General features: G+C 34.3%; 1 protein-coding gene across 1 annotated transcript; it reads left to right on the top strand.

Annotated features, from left to right (window-relative positions):
- Positions 1-6,460: 6,460 nt before the first annotated feature.
- LOC133174792 (uncharacterized protein K02A2.6-like) lies at positions 6,461-7,141 on the top strand. Its single transcript, XM_061309890.1, has one exon. It carries the CDS (start codon positions 6,461-6,463, stop codon positions 7,139-7,141), a length of 681 nt encoding a protein of 226 aa, XP_061165874.1.
- Positions 7,142-21,085: the final 13,944 nt, after the last annotated feature.

Raw genomic sequence — 21,085 nt, 5'->3', positions numbered from 1 at the left:
TCACACCTCCATGGCACCTGATTCCACATCTGATATTTCTGGAGGTCCATGTTTGCTCTGCTCCAAATTTGTATTGCTTCATTGGACTTTCGAGATTGAATACTGTTCGTTATATCATATTTCATTTCCTTTATTAATATAAATTATATAATAATGTCATATTATAATATAATTATATATTTATCTATTATTAATTATAATGTAATTATAATATATTATAATATCTTTCATTCATATGTCGACTCGATATATCCTAGTGAACGTGAAATAAAGGACACCACAGAGTCTGCCAAATCTGTTACATTTTTAGATGTTTTAATGACTTTAGATGATAAGGCCAACGAACAACTAGAATGTATGACAAACGAGATGACGTCAGCTTTTCCTTATTTATGTAGCAATATTCCACAATTACCTGCCTATAGTGTTTATAAATGTCTCCCAACTTATTCGCTATTAAGAGAATAAGCGAGGCTTGCTATTCACTGATAAGTTGATGTTACTGGGATTCCAACAACTTCGATTCAAGTCAGCCTTTCGTAGATTCTATGGTCGTTATAATGATCTTGTTAGCAACTATAACTTATCATTAGGTCGTATTTGGTCTGACTTGTTTCATACTAAATGTTAGGCCTTTGTTTTTATACTAGATTTGACTAGGGCTTACGGCAGGTGTGACCGGTCAATAGGGATGCTTTCTCTTCCTAGGCACCTGATCCCACCTCTGGAATTTCCAGGGGTCAGTGTTTAATGCCCTCTTTATATATTTGTATTATTTATAGATTTTTTTTAGATCGATCACTGTTTGTTGTCTTCATCTTTTACATTCTTGTTTTCAAAATTGATTCAATATTGTTATCCAGTATATCAATGCTATTTTTTTTTTTCAAAAGATTCGAACATTCTGTAACCTAGTATTTTGCATTTATTAATAAGCTTATTTTAACAGATTCGGTTTTATTAAACTCAATTCACTAGAGTATGTCCTACTGACGAAAATTTTACTTGGTGGTCCGGAATTCAAACGGTATAATTAAAGTAGTTATAAGTTGTGAACTTTTTTCCTCTGCTTATTCTTGACATTCGGACATTTTTTTCTATCAAGAAGAAATGACAGGATGTCATAAAATCTTATTGTTTGTTTCGTTGGTTAATGTTAGTGTCTTATTAGCTACAAACGGAATTAACTTCAGAACAATATGTATTTAAATTATAGAAAGTATTTCTTTCAAAGAGGTACAATAAGAACTGCTTTATAATGCCTTTGTTCATAAACAAATAATATAGTGAAGGGTCAGGTATTAACATTAATGTATATTTACATTCAGTGTAATTTTCTTTATGAAATCCACTGGAAACCTACAACATTCGATACCCAATAACACACGCGAAACCTTGTCACTGTGTGGTAGTATATACATGGTAGGAACTATAAGCATTTTCAATGCTATAGGAACACCCGAATGTATATTGTTTAGCTCTATTTGATTAAAAACAATTATCTTATTAAATTATTGTAAAATTATAACAATTTTACGTTTAAAATTAATTTGTTATTTTTTCCCTCGCAATATTCATTTGCGTTATTTACCTTTCCAAAGTTACAATGGCTCTTACGTCTATTAAGCACACCAGTTCTGAAAGACGCTAAATTCATAATAAAGATTAAAGAAATTAACAATTAACAAGAAATAAAAATAGAGAATGTAAATATAAGCATTGAATTCTTATGTTTGGATGTCGTCGGTCCTATAACAGCACTTGTCCGTGCCGACAATTTATCATACCGCGCTAACGCGCGGTATTCAATTTGTAGGCACGGCCAGTTGCTGTTATAGGACAGACAACATCACAAATAATAATTCCATGCTACAATACAACACTTGTTTTCAAACCGAATAATATGAATTATGTAGAATTAAGTTTGTAATATGTTTAGAAAATCTTCGGGAATAAATGTCGGACCAAATGATTCGGAACGCTGGAATTCTCTTCATCTAAGAATCAACATGACCCACATAGGAAAAGTCGGTGAGTTCAATGAAAGAACAGAAAGTTTCTCGAATTATGTGGAAAGACTTGAACAATTTTTTGCGGCAAATGAAGTTAAGGATCAAAAGAAAGTAGCAGTATTTTTGTCGATTATTGGTCCAACGACCTATGGAGTTTTGAAAAAAAAAAAAATAGTGCAACCGGACTTGCCAAAAGAAAAAGAGTACAAAGACTTAGTAAAAGTGTTGCTGGGGTATTACATGCCCAAACCATTAGTGATTTCCGAGAGATTTAAATTCAACAAGTAATAGTTTTTCAAAAAGCTTGCCTGACTGAACAGTTAATATCTATAGAACACATAAGCATGATAAGAAATAAATGTTTCCGTCCAGTTTTGAAGTTAAGGGGGGGGGTCATAATATTTCATTACCTTACATTTTTAAGATTTATACAAAACATCACGATTTTTTTATCTTCACTTTTTTGCGACTCTTCAGAAGAATGGAAACTTATGGAAAAGTAAACATTTAGATAACGATATTTATTTTATCTCAAATAACAGGAATACAAGTGGAATGTACATGCATAAGGATAACATTTGAAAGAAGTTAATATGACATGATATTGAAGATTCCTTAAATAGTTTTAAATTAAAATATAGTAAGTAAGGAAAACAAATTAATGTGATTAATTTGTGCTGGGAAGCTGTGGCTTTGTAGAGGTTACATTAATTAATTTCAAATGCACAGGAGATCAGAAATGCCAAAAACAACTGAAAATATGATAGCTATTCATAATACCAATTGAAAAAATTTAAAATGAATATCGAATTGTAGCGTGCACTTTAATGCATAATTATTTTACGGAGAACATTAATCTCAGAATTTTGAAGACAAATAATAATTTATTTCACAAACTTAATATAACATTTCCGAAGGGGGAGGGGGGGGGGCAAAAATTGACAAGCCAAAAAAAAGTAAACTGCAAAAACTCGAAAATCCTCTTTCATAGTGGGGGGGGGGGGGGGGGGTTCTGTAACTCCGATTTCTCGGCACATTTTTTTTAATGCTGAAATTTGCTTGTGTTCAACTGTACAGCAGCAAAAAGTGGGAGGGGGGCAAGTAGCTTCAAAACGACAATTTACATAGTAAAACTATATCAAAAAGGCTATTCTCAGAAAAAATGGGGGGGGGGGGCAGCCCGACCATCCCCCGCCGCGTACTGAAGGCCTGTATAAGAAGTAAGGACATATAAGGACGTGCATGATGAAAGTTCCACAATGTTGGATCCAGGGCAAAATGTATCAAACCAGTTGACCAAATGTTCAAAAGATTATCATTATAAAGTAAAACTGCACACAATTTCCCTTGTTGGTGTGGAGTCTATTGAAAAAAATCGTAAATATAATTATGTTTGTTTGTTTGTTTGTTTTTTTGTTTTGTTTTACGTCCCTCTCGGGAATTTTTCACGCATATGGAGACATCACCATTTGCCGGTGGAGGGCTGCAAATTTTGACCTATACTCGGCACTAAGGGCCACTGAGCAGTGAGGGATCTATTTCGTGCCAGCACCTACTGCGACACGGGACCTCGGTTTTACGGTCTCATCCGAAGGACCGGTCTCCACGTAACGCAGTGGAGTCGAACCCGCGACGTAAGGATCAACTCCTTACTCTGCAATTCTATAGCAAACAGTCTAACCACTGCGCCACGCGGGCGACCGTAAATATAATTATGTCTGAAGACTAAAGATTGATTGATTATTTGAATGAATATTGTTTAACGTCCCATTTGAGAAATTTTCACTCATATAGAGATACCGTGTGTTATGTTATGTTATTTAAGAAAGAGAAATTTTTTAGTTAAAAAATTTTAAGAATGAGGTTAAAAGAACAAACTTTATTTCCATGGAAGTTATCACACCCTTTTAATAGAACAAAAGAAAAAAGCAAGACAAATAGACTAATCCAATGGTTTAGAAACGCACATATGTTTGTATAGGGAATACCAAAGAATAATCAGGTGCAAGCAAAAAAAAAAACCAAACAAACAAACAAAAAACAAAAAAAATAAAAAAAAAAAAATTAAAAAAATTAAAAAAAAAAACCCAAAAAACTGAAGGAAGTAAAAACCTCAATATTTTGCTTCAGTAATATGATTCTTTCTTCTGCAAGATGTTTTTGTTAAAATGCAGGTAACCAATTCCGATTAATATCAGCTTGTTCAAAATCTATCTCACTAAGTATGATCTCTTTCGGACCATGGAACAAATTGATCCTTATACTGCCTGACGCTTGTGGCTTCAAGCAATAAGCGAAATCATCAGGAGGATGAAAGCGTGAACTCGTATGTAGTTGAGTTTAAGAGGCTATCCACACATTGTGAGTTTGGGGGATTTTTACCTGAGGCACTTAGAGATCGACTAGTTTGTGGGTTACGGTCAGAAACAATACAGAAAAAGCTGTTATCGGAGACAGATTTGGATTTCAATAAAGCGGTCAAGATTGGGAATGCCATGGAAACAGCTGAAAAAGACACGTTGACATTTTTGACTCCTGATCAAGGCATACACAGTGCTGAAACAAAAAAATATGTGAGAAAATCTAAGAACCGAAAGAAATTTCAAAGTCAATATGCAGAGGAATGTTACCGATGTTGGAATAACCATATCCCAAAGGAGTATAAATTCAAACACAGTAAGTATTTCAAATGTCAGAAAATTGGCCGTATAACGAAGAAGTGCCACTTGAGAAAAAAATTGGAAAAACCAACATTGTTTGTGACTAAGCAGGATGATGAGACAGATTGATCAGATTGCATTTGTTGTATTTTCTGTACCAATGAAACTGACCATAGTAGAAGGAAGTTGAATATTAACATAACTGTGGGAGATGAAGAGGTTGTATTTTTAGTAGACGCCGGGAGTGTCCGTACCATTGTAGTTGAGGCATTTTACAAAAGACAATTACCGGTAGAGCATTTCAAGCTCACAAAAACAGATACTGTTCTTCGTTCATATACTGGAGATGAAATTGGACTGCTGGGAGTGTGTAGAGTTCATGTAAAGTACCAGGAGCAAGGGTTTGCCCAGCTACCATTGCTAGTTGCCCAAGGACATCGACCTAGTTCATTGGGGAGGGACTGGCCGTCAAAAATAAAACTCAACTAGGAAGAAGTCTTTTGCAGTCACCATGAATGAAGTTGAAGCCCTAAGGAGGGAATACAGTGACATATTTCTACCAAGCACAGAACCAATAAAGGGTTTTAAAGCACAAAGTAGATTGAAGGATGCATATGACGGACATCCGATATTTTGTAAAGCACGTACAGTACCGTATGCCTTTAATGGAAATAGAACTGAGAAAATTAGTTGAGAGAAATGTTCTTAAAAAAGTAAAAAACAGCTCATGGGCAGCTCCTATTGTGGTGGTTCCAAAGGCAGACAAGTCAGTAAGAATTTGTGGAGGCTATAAAATGACAGTTAATGGGGTCATTAGTGATGAGCGGTGCATACTGTCCAATACAGATGACATGTTTGCTAGCTTAGCAGGCGGACAAAAATTTACAAATTTGGATCTAAGTCTAGCCTTTTCTCAGCTAGAATTGGAAAGAGAATCTCAATAATACTTAACCATCAATACTCACCTTGGATTCTTTCGATATGCCAGGCTACCTTACGGAGTTAGTTCTGCAAGTGCAATATTTCAGTCAGTGATGGACCAAGTTCTATTGTGATTAGATCATGTGGTATGTCGAATAGATGACATTCTAATTGCAGCGACTGATGATATTACTCACCTGAATACGCTTCGAGAAGTGTTCCGACGTCTGCGAAAGCATAACACTAAGTTGAAAGCAGAGAAGTGTGAGTTTCTTGCAGACCACGTTGTCTATATGGGGTTCCTGTTAGATCATAATGGAGTACACCCAGCTGAAGAAAAGGTCAAGGCCATGAAGGGCATCTAGACCCACCGAAGTAAAAGAATTAAAATCTTTTTTTGGTTTGGTGAATTACAATGGTGCTTTTCTGCCAAACTTAAGTACTGAGTTAAATCCACTCCATCAGTTGTTAAAAAGCATGAACCGTGGAATTGGACTGCTGACTGTGAGGAAAGTTTTAATGTTTGTAAAAAGATGATCACTGAGAGCAAACGTTTAGTGTTTTATGATCCCAACAAACCTGTACGTTTGTCGTGTGACTTTTCCTCTTATGGGATCGGAGCACTTACGTCACATGTAATGAAAGATGGTTCGGAGAGACCAATAGCTTTTGTCTCCAGAACACAGAGTGAAACCGAGAGAAGCTATGCTCAAATAGAAAAAGAGGCATTATCATCAGTATTTGGAGTAAAGTAATTACATACGTACCTGTTTGGACGCAAATTTACGTTGGTGACGGATCACAAACCATTGTTGTTGATTCTTGGACCAAAGAAGGGTCGGAGTTCTTCCATAAGCTGCAGCAAAAATGCAACGTTGGGCGCTGATCCTGGAAGCGTATCAGTATGACATGCAGTACAGATCGTCTGAACAGCATAGAAATTGTGATTCCTTATCGCGATTGTCATTACATGAGATAGAACAGGAGGAAACAGAAGAAGGAATATTTACATTGGATATGTGCTTAACAATCTCTAGTCAGGAGATAGCGATAGCTACTCGAAGAGACCCGATTATGTCGAGAATGTTTGATTTCACTCTGAATGGTTGGCCAGCTCATGTAGAGGATGCTGGTTTGCAACCTTTCTTCGATAGAAGGAATGAACTTACACTGGAAAAGGGATTGATCTGGTGGGGGATGCGAGTGATCATTCCAGAAATGTTTAGAGGTCGATTGTTGCTAGAGCTGCACGAGGAACATTTGGGAATGTCTCGCACAAAAGCCTTAGCCAGGGGATATCTTTGGTGGCCTTATCTAGACAGGGATATTGAAGACATGGTTGAAAGAAGTTCAGCTTGTGCATATACAAGAAACACTCCAAAAGAAAGCCCCCTGCATTCTTGGATTTGGGCTTCTAGACCGGGTCAACGGGTACATATAGATTATGCAGAATATGAGGGACACTTCTTTCTTGTTATTGTAGACAGCTTTTCAAAATGGCTGGAAGTCATACCTGTGAAGTCCACCACAAGCAGGAATACCATTTAAAAATTAAGGACATGGTTTGCCTCATTTAGAATACCTGAAGAAATAATAAGTGACATTGGACCCCAGTTTACATCTTCGGAGTTTCAAGACTTCATGAAGCAAAGTGGAGTTAAGTATTCAATTGTACCACCCTGTCATGCTCAGTCAAATGGTTTGGCTGAAAGAAGAGTACAGATTCTTAAAAAAAGTATTAAAGAAGCTAGACTATGATGGTCATAGATGGTCTCTTCAGCAACGACTTCCCAACTCTCTGTTAAGGTATCGCATCACTCCACATAGCACTACTGGTATATCACCACAGAAATACTTCTTAAGAGTCAGCTACGAACCAGGCTGAGTTCCATTAAACCTAATCTTCGGGAGCGGGTGGAGGAGAAACAGCAATAGATGACAGAACAACATGATGTGTGAACATTTTAAAGTAAGGAAATTTCAGAAAGGTGAACAAGTTCAAGTGAAAACAACTGTTCCAGGACAAAAATGGAAGTGGATATCTGGTGTGGTTCATAGGCAGTTAGGACCCTTAACGTATAACGTAAGAGTTGGAAAACGCATTCGTTATTGCCATATAGATTATCTATTAGCATCGTCTGCTACATTGCTGGAGCCAGAACCTACATCACAACCACTTCATGTAGGGTTAGCATCTTTTATGGAAACAGACACGGATAGGGCATTGAAGTCTCCGAAAGAACCAGAGAAGGAAGTTCCTGAGATGGTGGAAAAGCCAGCAAAGCTTCTGGACTTATGGAAAAAAGGATATGGAGGTGCCTGATCAGACTAATGCAGCACCCGAACGTCGCTATCCACTCAGGATGAGGAAACTCACCCAAAAAAATTGTAAAGTGAAATATTAGGTGAACTAATACGACATGTTGTATTACCTGCCTAACGAACAGGATTAATAGATTTATACGCAACAGATGAATTGATTCCATTGAAATCAATTTTTTTTTCAAACAGATTTAAGAAAGAATTGTCATCAACTGTAAAACGATTCTAGTGAGTTCATCTTTAATTTTGCGAAAACTGTTTCATTTCTTAAAGTATTGCTGACTTTAAACACTAATGGTTAACTAAGCTTTAAACTTTTTTGCAAAATGCGTGATTTAAGCTTTCCCATGTCAACATTTGTTTTCTTTATAGCAGTATTATATTCCTCCTTCACCAACGAGGTTATAAGGCATACTATAAAACATGACCTGGTCCGTCCGACCGACAAGGTGTGTCATCAAAGTGACCCGACCCTTATATATCTTCAATCCAAATTTTTGTCAAATTCTTCTTTTTTTAATTACGCTAAATTTTCAGAACAAAGGACTTTATTTTACTTTGATTTAATACCTCCTTAACATCCTTAAAATGCAACAAATAAATATATAAATAAATGAAATAAAGAAATGAATAAACAAAACGATCCGCATGATGCTCTAGCAAACAGGATAATTTTTCAAAATGTTTACTTTAATCGACATTGTTGGAAAACTCTGTAACGTCAACTTTTCAAAGGTTTAGAACTTATTGTCGAGTTCATTTAACCGTCACGGTAGCTCTGTTGTTAGAGCCCTGGGTCCTTGATTGGAGGGTCGTTGGTTCGAACCTCGGGCGCGACCGGCCTAAGATAAAAAACATAATAGGTAGCAACTGTTCCTTTCCCTAGCGCTCGGCGGCACTTTGAAATTGTGGTTCTTTTGGATAAAGCCTTAAAAACCGAGCTCCCGTATCACGACAAGCGTTGGCACGATAAAGAACCCACACTGCTCGATGGCCCTGAGTGCCAAGTAAAGATCTAAATTTTAAGCACTTCACCGGTATATGCTGATCATCTCTATATGAGTGAAAAATTCTCGAATGGGACGTAAACAACATACAATCAATCAATCAATTAACTACATAAGAGCATGCACTACCTGCTAACAATTTTTAAACCAAGGCTGACAAATTAGATGATGCTAGCGCGCTTCATGAAATATGCCTACGTGACAAGTATGTGTGATTTACACACCAATAACTCACACAAAACTTAAAAACATTCCTTAATTGTTAACAGTTTTTTCGATTTACCAGATCATGAAAAAAGTGTCCGTGACTCAGTGGATGCGTCTTCCTCCATTGCACAAGTCTGGTTTTTACAGGGTCGATGTTTGCTCTAGATCTGCTTTCAATTTCATTTTTTTCAAGTGAAATTTTAGCTCAATCAGTGTTCGTTATCTTCAAATTCCAACGTACCCATGGCTGCTTTTGTGTATAGAATTAGCTTATTGACATAATCATGTTATACAGGCGATAGTGTGTTGTAACTACATTAGAAAATAAATTTAACGATGGAAAAACTGAAACAGTCACCTTTGTCATATACTGTAAATAGAAGTTCGAATTAAAGTCTATAGTCACGAAAAAACATTCAAATATGAAACAGCTGTTGAAAACAGAAATGTAATATGTATATATGACGAATGGTGATAAATCTCTAGCATCAAGTAATGAACACTATCAATCAAATCTTGCATAGTCGTATTTTTTCAAAAAAAAAAAAAAAAAAAAAAAAAAAAAAAAAAAAAAAAAAACTTGCATTAAATTTTCAACATTTTCAAAAACAAATATTTGCTCTTATATTTAGAGCATGACACATTGCTTGAATTAAATGCTCCGACATAATGCTTATAATAATTTTTATGAAAAAGGCGAAAGATAACGAACATTGATAGATCTTAAAAAACTACAAACAATATAAATCTATTAACAGGGAATAAAATACAGACTGTTGGAACCTCAGAGGTGGAATCAGGTGCCTAGAAGGAGTAAGCATTCCCTGTTGACCGATCAAACTCGCCGGGAGATCGATGTTTTGATCAGGTACACGGAATTTTCCCTAGTCAAATTAAGCATAAAAAGAAAGGTCTCGAAATTGGTATGAAAAGCATCAGTCAAAAATAAAACCAAATGATATGTTTGCTAACAGGGTAATCACAACGACCAAAGAAATCTGACATGGTGAGTTTGCCTTATCTTTGTACATATGTTGCTTAGAATATACAAACCCTGAATCATACTACTACCCTATTTAAGCGTGTGACTTCATTGATTTTCTTTTCATGTAAATTTAGAAGCGTTTTGTGTTAACCATGCAACGTTTCGGGGAACCCGTGAAGTGAGCGTTCGATAAGCGTATGGGAAAAGTAGGACAGATGCCATTTTATTTTAAATATGGTTGTCGATTGGATAGGATTTCAAAATGTGATGTTTGTAACTATCAATATCCGGCTAAATTATACTTGTGATGTTTTATGAGTGATAATAAAACAGACCTACGTAAAAGTATACGGTTGCGTATATCATATATATATTTGGTTTTTTATTCTTCAGTGTAAAGCTAGACAGAAAATGAATGTGTGAAAACTAATATTTGTCATATGAACAGCAATTTTAAGGACATTAAATTTGATACTCCGAGAGTGCTTTATGTTAAGCTATCCTAGTTCTTTTTTTTTTAATTACACAACATAATTTTTAAAATTAATTAGGCTCTTACACTTGCTTTTAAAATTGTTGCCTTTAACTCGACATTTAGATATATCAAAGAATTTCATGGGTCTTTTTTTGGCTGACTTGTGAATTAGTTGATAATGTGTCGTCGATATTTCTGAATGTCGATTTCAAGGCCACAATAAGTCTTCTTCTCATGTTTAAGCCTTTGAATAAATTCTGCTTCGTATGAACACAAAAATAGGTCTGCAAAAATAGGGCGCAATTGTTACCAATGGGGATATTGTCAATCCTCTTAAAAGTCCTACAAATGTTTTGCGGACAAGTAACTTGACGTAAAGAGGGGTTTGTTTCATACCCTTTTTAAAGGAAAAACACCATTTTGCAGTTATGAACAAATGTTCTACAAAAACATTAAAATCTTGACACATTTGCAAGGTGAATTGTTGATGCAGGCAGATTCAGTTCATGTTTTTTTACTAAACTAAATTACTTGCACTAAATTTTCGAGGTAGCAGCTGTTCTAATAAGCCAAAACTTTCTCGATAGAATATGGGTGAAAAACATTCCATGTTACAGTCAATGTTGGTTAGTACAATAAATAACCCTAAAGTTCTGGCCGTCAGCACCATTCATATGAAAAAAAAATTACCTAGAGCAGTTGTCGTTTTTTCTTGTGGAAAAAAACATATCGAATGGGACCATAGACAACAGTCAATTAATACAATACATACTGATAGCAAAAGTTCAAACACGTTTTAAAAAGAGATTTTGTAATAATATTTTCACGTGTCTCTAATGAACTTCAGCGTTTCTTATTTTCTAGAGAAACACATACCCCTTCCTAGAACTTTGTAGTTTTCTTTTGAAAGTTCTTATATGTTGATTTTCTTAAAATCAATAGTCTAGTTTGCGATCGATCTAATCTGACTTATAATTTGATAACATATTTTCAAACTTTTATACATTTTGAACATGATAGCTTCCTACCTTTGTCTGAAAAATTTGTCCAAATATTTTACCGCAGGTTGTGATAGAATTCTCCATGAGGTTCAATTCCTTTTAAATCACTATTCACTAGCAATTGATGACAATGTAACATTCTTCTCTAGTATGAAGCTTATATACTATTGTCACGTCTTATTAAACTTCAGGGTTTTTAGGAACAAAAGTCAAAAGGAATAAATAAGAATAATTATACAAACTTAGATAATTTTGATAATGCAGCAAATATGATATATTTTTTCCCAAAATTAAAAATGTAATTTTAGAATATGCAAATTTCCTCTTTAGAAAACAAACTAGTTGTCAGGAACTCTTCCAAAGTACCAAAGTACCCACAACGTTATTTTTGACATAAAAATACGATAGGATATAACAGGAAACAATTATGGAGCGATTAGATTATAGAAAGTATTGTTCTTGTGTGATTTCATATTTGCTTTATTCTACGAAATAAAATAGTGTAAATTCGCAAGGTTTGCAGAACGAATGTACATCTTCTTAATGACATTCATAAAGCAAATGTAAAAATTACAGATGTTTTGTTTATCTCATATAATTTCAGTTTTTAATACTTTGAGGCTGTAAAAATATGTTGATTGATTTCTTCCGAAATCCATGACGCGTAAATCGTTGACATAAAAAACTTTCCTAATAATAAACTCCAAACTACGAACCTAGCCCCGGGGTCATGAAGCATTTTTGGACTTAAGACACAATGTGTACATTGTCAACAAACTTATAGAAAGCAATTAAAATTTAAAATATTATTAAAATTTATTTCCTTTTTAATGTTAAGTATAAATTTCAAATGTTAGTTTTTGATAAATATCCTTTTTGAGTTACTGATATTTCGACTAAAGTCTTAGACTGCTTCATGATCCTTGGGCCTGATGCACGATTTTGACTATGAAACAAAACTGATTGGATTGAATACTCAATTTGTCATAAAATCTATAGTACAAAATTTTATGGGCCTTCTTTGATGCATGTAATTGTTTATTATAAGTTATTTAGTATGTCTATTTATTTAAAGAATTTAAAATTTAAAAAAATGTGAATTTTAGGGATATATTTGGTTTTTTTGCCATTTTTATATAAAAATAAGGTATGGAGAACATGTATGTATACATGTAAAACTTTTACTTTTTTCAAGATTTTCATTTTACTAGAAACCCAACACCCTCTTCTCTTTCATCTACATTAGCATATTTCATATTTTTATTTGCCTTAGCTTCCAGTGATTCGCCATGACATATTAATTGCCCAGACAAGATTGCACGGAACGATAAACAGACGAAAAACTTCAATAGCGGAGGATTAAATAATAATTTTTTATACATATTTTTTATACATATTTAGATATTCAGTCAATATTGTTGCATTTATATTTGAATCGTTTCAATAGATTTATTTACGATACATTTGAATGGAATCTCCCCGAATTGCTGGTCATAACCATCCTTACAACATTACAAACTGCTACAGTGCATTTCAAAGGGTTTTTGTTGTAAGCTAAGCATTTAATTATGATTTTTTGAAAGATGAAGTCTCGTAACTGCAACGGTTTGTACAAAGAAATGAAGTAACTCGTGGAAGCGCTTTAAGAAAATTAGTTTGCAGACACCATTGCGATTATGAGACTACATCTTTTTGTTAAAAATAATTATTCAATGCTTATATTTACAATTTTCACTCACTGTCTTTTCTGCAAATGTGATTTTTATTTCACAATCTCTGTGTTATCCTTAGAATAAGTTACACTTAACGAAAGTGTCATTTAAATCTCTTCAATATGATCGTGAATTTGATTTCCGCACTTGCAGAGCGTACAACGTTTATTACGTCAACATAAAATCAGAACTAAAGCTTTTGACCCCCCCCTCCCCCCCCCTCCCCTCCCCGTGGGCGTTTTAGTGTTTTGAATACCGAATCTTTCACCACATCGAATTAGCCAACTACATGTGTAATGTAGTTATATTGTATTTGTGATGACATTAGGAATTGAGAGACCGTAAAATATACTGTGTCACCTACACGATTTAAATCCGCAGCCATTTACAGTACCGGCTGATATGGCTCTGTGAATGTCCCGTTACTCTTGGTACATTCTACTGAGAAATATACCAAAATATGTCATAAAGAGTTTCACTGATTTTAGAATACTTAAGAACTACTGTAAGCATTTGAATTTGATCCCTATTTCATGTATAATAACGTATATGTAAGCACTGTTATCGTGAATGTAGAGGCGGTTTGTTTATGAGGATCACTTATTGTGAAAGTATTGCACAATGTATAATAATTTTAATCAAAGGGTCTTGTATATATTGTTTTTTCTCTCATTTTTTTTTCACATTTCAGAAGTGCTCATGCATAACTCGCTACTCAATAGCATGCTCTGAGTACGATCAATCTTTAAACCGATCCACTTTGTCTACTTGATCAATACTTAGGGCTCACAGCGGGTGTGAATGATCCACTTCGTCTACTTGATCAATACATAGGGCTCACAGCGGGTGTGAATGATCCACTTTGTCTACCTGATCAATACATAGGGCTCACAGCGGGTGTGAATGATCCACTTTGTCTACCTGATCAATACTTAGGGCTCACAGCGGGTGTGAATGATCCACTTTGTCTACTTGATCAATACATAGGGCTCACAGCGGGTGTGAATGATCCACTTCGTCTAACTGATCAATACTTAGGGCTCACAGCGGATGTGAATGATCCACTTCGTCTAACTGATCAATACATAGGGCTCACAGCGGGTGTGAATGATCCACTTCGTCTACTTGATCAATATATAGGGCTCACAGCGGGTGTGAATGATCCACTTTGTCTACTTGATCAATATATAGGGCTCACAGCGGGTGTGAAGGATCCACTTCGTCTAACTGATCAATACTTAGGGCTCACAGCGGGTGTGAATGATTCACTTCGTCTACTTGATCAATACTTAGGGCTCACAGCGGGTGTGAATGGTCAGCAGGGGATACTTACTCCAAGGCACCTGATTCCACCTCTTGAAATTCCGGGGGGGGGGGGGGTCCTTGTTAATGTCCTATTCACAGAAGATGTAGATTGCTGTTCGTTAACTTTTTCGTTTTTTTATTCAAAAGTTTACATTTATATATTGGCAAGAGTCGCTTCTCGCTTATGTTAGAAGAAGCTTTATTGTCGAAATGTGACTTTCCTTAAAGTACAGCAGGCATGCTATCGAAAGTGTCATAGCAATAGATATGACTAAAGAGATGTCTTAGGACAAAACTTCTAATAGGATGATCCTAAGAGAGTTCTTAAGACAGACACAGAAGCTCTCTTAGGAATGCCCTAACTAGGATAGTCTTAGGAGATTTCTTTAATATCAAAACATCACAGACATTGTTGATGTAATAGAGAAAAAATAATATTGTGGACTTACAATTTTTCAATAACTTGTACAAAATTACAAAAAATTACAAAATTAAATTAGAGAGAAGTATTCATAGAACAATTGTTTAATTCTAAAAAAGCTTTCTCATTTGTTAAATTATACTCATTCTCATTTAATGAATTTATAAATCTCTCTCTCTCTCTCTCTCTCTCTCTCTCTCTCTCAAAATAATGAAGAAAATATGAAAACACACTTATTGGAAAAAAAAATTTAAAAGTAAGATTGTACAAATTCTCGTTTCAATATACTTGCAAAGAAATTAGATAAATAAATATTTTTTTTTATTATATGATTGAATAATACCCATCTCTCTGATTGGCTGAAATCCAACAATGTTAGAAAAATACTACTTCATATTCACCTGCAGGTGACATTATAGGTGAATATAAGGATTTATTTTTCTCACATTAGACCAAAAATAGAGTGGGAAATTCCAAATTGATACAAATAGTTTTGGAAAGTTATTTCACTTGCACCTGACTTCCACTCATCATCTTCGCTAGCCAAGGGTTTCTGATACGCTACTCTCCTCATAAGCCCTTGGCATACGGTGTTAAAAAAAAGTTGGGATTTTTTTCTCAAGTTGTGACTGGAGTTGATCGGCATCGTTCGACCAATCAGCAATTGTTTTTTGTAAATGACGATATTTGCGTTCGGGATGTATCTTGACTCTTTAATATCGGGAATGAAAAACACAAGTAAACAACGATCCGTGCCATTCTATGAATAGCTATATGGTGTCATCCAAATATCTTAAGCTACGTGCAAAATATGATTAAGAATCAGTACTGAAGATGTAGATTTGCATTTTAACATGTTTAAATAACAAATTAACATAACTCAATACTTTCTTGTTAATTTTTCTTTAAAAACATTTTTTTTTTAAATACGCTTTTTATTTCTGTCGATGACGCAATCTGTGCGTACCTGTTAAGAATCGTGACCACGTGATGAAAACAATCCCGTCTTTTGTCAGCACCGTATGCCAAGGGTTTATGAGGAGAGTAGCGTATCAGAAACCCTTGGCTAGCGAAGATGTCCACTCATATGAACATAACATTAAGGCACATATAGTCTTGGGTGAGGGTTGGGTGGGGGCGGGGGATGTTGCAGGGGGCTGTCCCACTCGCCACCTTTTTTGAAAAAATATTTTTTTTATTTTAAATTTTAAAGATAAAAATGTTCAATGAACGTTCCCTCCCCGTTTATGGACCTTAACTTCCCATTAAATTAAATTCTGAGTAAGGAGAATTATCCTTTTACGGGGGGTTGGGGTGGGGGTGAGGGGGCGGAGGAGCTAGCCAAACATTTTTTTAGTTAAGTTGATAATTCTTTTCTTATCCTGCCCCTCCCCATTTTTCAAAATCGATCCTATGTCCTGACATTTATTTTCTTTACATTGCACCTAAAATAGAGTTAAAAATTCCAAATTAATACTACTGGTTATGTCAATTTTAACACCGTTTCTCTCATTATGTTTGGCAAGTACTTCATTGAATGTAAACAAGTAACATGGCATAGATTGTTTAATGTGTTTGTGTCATCTAATCATTGAATCATACAATAAAACAATTATTGCTGGGGGGGGGGGGGGGGGGTTCGGTTAATACGATGATTTAGCCACCTTCAAAGTACAATATTCACCTCGCCCTTCGGGCTCGTTGAATATTGTACTCCTCAGGTGTCTTAATCATCGTATTGACCTCAAAACCAGCAATAATTGTATAATATAATTAACAGTAAATAACTGCTAATAATAATTATTAATACCTACTAATCAATATTATAATAAAAATAGATCCGTCGGGTATTTTTTAACTTAGCTTGGGCGAGTAATGTAGCGTACAGTATATAGGCAGGGAAATACTTCATCGATAGAATATAGCTTTTGACGCTGAACCACCAAAGAAATTCCAACTTTAATTTTATTATATGACCAATGTATCCAATATTTTGAATCAATTCATTTTTTGATTTAATGCTTAGAAGAAAAATCATAATAGTGCGGCACATGGCAATTGGACAATCATTTATACAAAAGAAGGAACGAATTCAGGTGTACTTTGCAACAATATATTTGACAAGTAGTGTAAATCAGATGTGGATACTAAAAAATTCCAAGGAACTTTTGGAAAATTTGAAATCACAAAATTTTACCAAAATCAATAACATAAAAACTTACGACTTTTCATCTCTATATACAACCATTCCCCACGATAAATTAAAATCCAGGCTTTTTGACATCATTGACAGCTGCTTTTTCAATAAAAATGGAATTCGTTTTACTAACCTTGTCATTGGTAATTTGCAAAATTATTTTTGAAAAAAAATTCTGAATGTACACACATGTACTCTGAAGTTGATATTAAAAAGATGCTTGAATTTCTGATTGACAATAATCTATGTAGTTTTTGGAGACCAGGTCTTCAAACAATCTGTTGGAATTCCCATGGGTATCAATTGCGCCCCGTTATTAGCAGACCTATTTTTGTATTCATATGAAGCAGAATTTATTCAAAATCCTATACACGAGAAAAAGAAAACTCTTGTTGTGGCCTTCAACTCGACATTTAGATATATCGACGACGTGTTATCAATTAACAATAGTTATTTCCATTCATATGTCTACACAATATATCCAAGTGAGCTTAAAATAAAAGATACCACAGAGTCTGACACATCTGTTTCATATGTGGATATTTTACTAGAAAAAAGACGTCAATGGTAATCTAACAACAAAGCTTTATGATAAACGTGATGACTTTAACTTTTTAACTTTATACCCTCATAATCTGCATATGGGGTTTATATTTCTCAGTTGATTCGATACGCAAGCACATGCTCTACGTATGAACAATTTAGGTAAGTTATTGACAAACAAGTTGAAGAAAGAAGAATATCAACAGTCTCGTTTAAAGTCGTAATTTTGCAAGTTTTATTTCGGTCGATACAATGACCTTGTCAGCAAAAACAACTTAACACTGAGTCAAATGCTGACTGACATTTTACATATTTGTAAGGTCATTTTTTACACACTGAATCGTCTACGGTTTTTTTTTTTTTTTTTGTTTTTCCCGATCATGACAAGGAGCCACGGCGGATGTGACCGATCGACAGGGGATGTTCGCTCCTCCATGGCACCTGATCCCACATCTGATATTTTGGAGGTCCGTGTTTTCTCTGCTCCCGATTTGTATTGTTTGAATGGACTTTTGAGCTTAATAAATGCTTTTCGTTTTCTTCATATTTCACTTTATATACTCGTGAAAAAAAAATCGCGTCTTTATACACCTTCTTGAAGGCTGAGAAAGATTTTTTAACAAAACATTATTCGGTTTTGGTAATATTCTAGAAAGACTTTCATTAATATTCATGAAAAAGTTATGAAAGAGATGCTTTACTTTTTTACTGGTCCAAATACTTTCATGCATATGTCCACTTACCATTGTAAGCTGCATCAAGGTCACGCCCATCAACATTGGCTGAAAAAGCATAGAAAGTAAGAATGCAGTATTATTGAATTTGATTGATTTAGATTTAATTCTCCAATTTCATCAGTTTATATTTTTGATGTACCATTTCCCGTCTTTTTAATAAATAACTGCTAGCTTCTAATTCCCCTTCTTAAATTAAATATAACTGAATTTAGTATACAAAGTATGAGGCTTCATAGAAGAGTGTGGACACCGTAACTTTCACAGACTTTGACAATTGCGCTGCAAAAACGGTGACATTTCAACCAATATCAGCCGATCTATTTTTACCCGGTAGTATTAATTCTAAGCTCAGCACATTTCTGATGTATTTAAACACACAAGTGAAAAGCATTTCCACACAGACATTTATCAAAAGTATACATTATGTTGAATCTTGGTGAATATTATGTACATATTACCAATAGAAGAAATTCTGTCCCCGGAACGTTAAAAAAGCCACAGATTAGACAGCTTCTGGGAAAAGTGATGGAGCAAGGTCTGCTTTGAAGAAAATCCTGATTAATCCAACTCATGATGGCCGCTTGTGCACTCTGCAGGTGCATGGTGAAGAATGACGAAATTTGGACGATTGTATTTTTATTCTAATTGCGTGGACCAATTCCCAGCGAAAACAAAGCCAGAAGTAACAGACAGGAAGTTATCATTATAATATATTATATGTTAAACTAGCAATATTGTAACATGCAGTTATGTCATTAACATTTGTTACAAGGAGTTTGATGATAGACATTGAAAAAGGGCGGGAAAAATTTGCCTCAAATATCTGAAAAACACAAAAATTCTTATTCGAAGTTGAATTCGATCAATTGTTTTCTCAGAAGCCCGCGTCGAACTGTTCCTTGAGAAAACATTAAATTAAATTTTTAGGTGATATTTTTCTGAAGCTGATATTATGTTATTATCGTTAGCTGTTTTTTAATTTTTTTTTTTTTTATTTTATTTTACGATGAAAAATACATGAATGTTACCTCTGTGGTTTTATATCGAGGTCAATGTTAGATAAATAAATACGTTTTCTTTTCCTTCAATAGGTAATGCTTATAATCAGGTATAAAGATACCAGTTTTAATTATGTCAAAACTGGAAGGAATCAAACTGCCTAGAATTTGTTGTATTACAAAATTTAATAAAAATATATATGATAAAACAAATATAAGCATTTTTTAAATATCTTTCATAATGTAAAAATGGAAAGTTTATTTTTTATATGTAATATTACTATGAAAAAAAAATCAATAACGCAAAAGCATGACAAATAATGACAAATAAGTAAATGCTGTTTTTAAGAGAATAATGCGGCATCAAAGATTGAGAATAGTACATAATGATTAGACACTTGCTCTGTTCAATGCAAAGCAAACATTTTAAATTAAGATCTAACATTTAAATTGCCTATTTGATTGCTTATTTGAACTACAGAATAGAGGTATAAATATTGCTTATCACCACAAGAACGAAACATTCAACTGCTTGATTACGAAATGTCTAAATCATATATTCTGCATCTTCTCATTACCTTAACAGTTCATTATTTTAAAGTTGCCAAACCTACAAGATTTATGCAAAGTTTTGCAGAAGAAAAAAACTTTTATCCAAAAGACTCCTGCATCTATTTCAATAGTATAAGGAGTAGGTTCATGTGCCTTGGTACTTGCTTGGACATAGTACATGGTTATTATATGTTTAGTTACAACAGGCATTCCACTATATGCATGTGTTGTTTTGAACCAATGCTGGGAAATATTCTAACGGGGCCTGCGTGGGAATCCTTCGTACCGTGTAAGTAGTCAACGGAGGAAATGTCATTTTTCAAGCCGTTTTTTTCCAGAAATAAATATTTATTTTGTTTTCTTTGTTAACGTGCGTGTTAGGTGCAAGAATATTTTAATTTTTTTCTGACGGTGTATGAAAAATTGATGATAAGTAATTACCTACATTTATAAAAATCACCGGCCTTCTAAATATTTGATTTCAAGTAACATTTAGGCTAGTTATGAACTTGATATATGACTTATATTCAGAATAGCTTAAAACGTTTTCATTTTGAGCTTTCCACGTTATGTATTCAAGAAGTATTCAGGAAATTATAAGACAAATGAATAATTCATGTGTATCAATTTAATATATCTAATTGCAGCGAACTGCTTTGCAAATTATACCTTCTATGACACAGAGGAATTTAGTATTTGTTTAAAATACTACTCTGAATTGAATACTTACGAGAAAGCACGTCAGAATTGTCAGGCAGAAGGAGGTGATCTCGTCAAAATCGATTCTAAGAGGAAATATGACATCTTCAAAATGTATTTGGGTAATATTTTGTTTGATTTTGTTTCTTGAGGATAAGATATAATTTTTAACTTTAAGAATTTAATATAAGTTCAAAATAATTAAGATTATTTTCTGGTAGTGAGTCATGTTAATTCTTATATGAGCAAAACATTGTCATTAAAGAGACAAACCACATAGAATACGTATGAGTACCACAAACACTGATCCTGATAATTGATCACAAGTTTG

This window comes from Saccostrea echinata, unplaced genomic scaffold (genome assembly GCF_033153115.1).
Source record: "Saccostrea echinata isolate AGI-Se365-2 ecotype Australia unplaced genomic scaffold, CSIRO_AGI_Sech_v1 ptg000059l, whole genome shotgun sequence".
In the NCBI taxonomy this organism is placed as follows: domain Eukaryota; kingdom Metazoa; phylum Mollusca; class Bivalvia; order Ostreida; family Ostreidae; genus Saccostrea; species Saccostrea echinata.
Note: the sequence above shows the minus strand (reverse complement) of the source record. Positions and strands in the feature narration are given on the sequence as shown.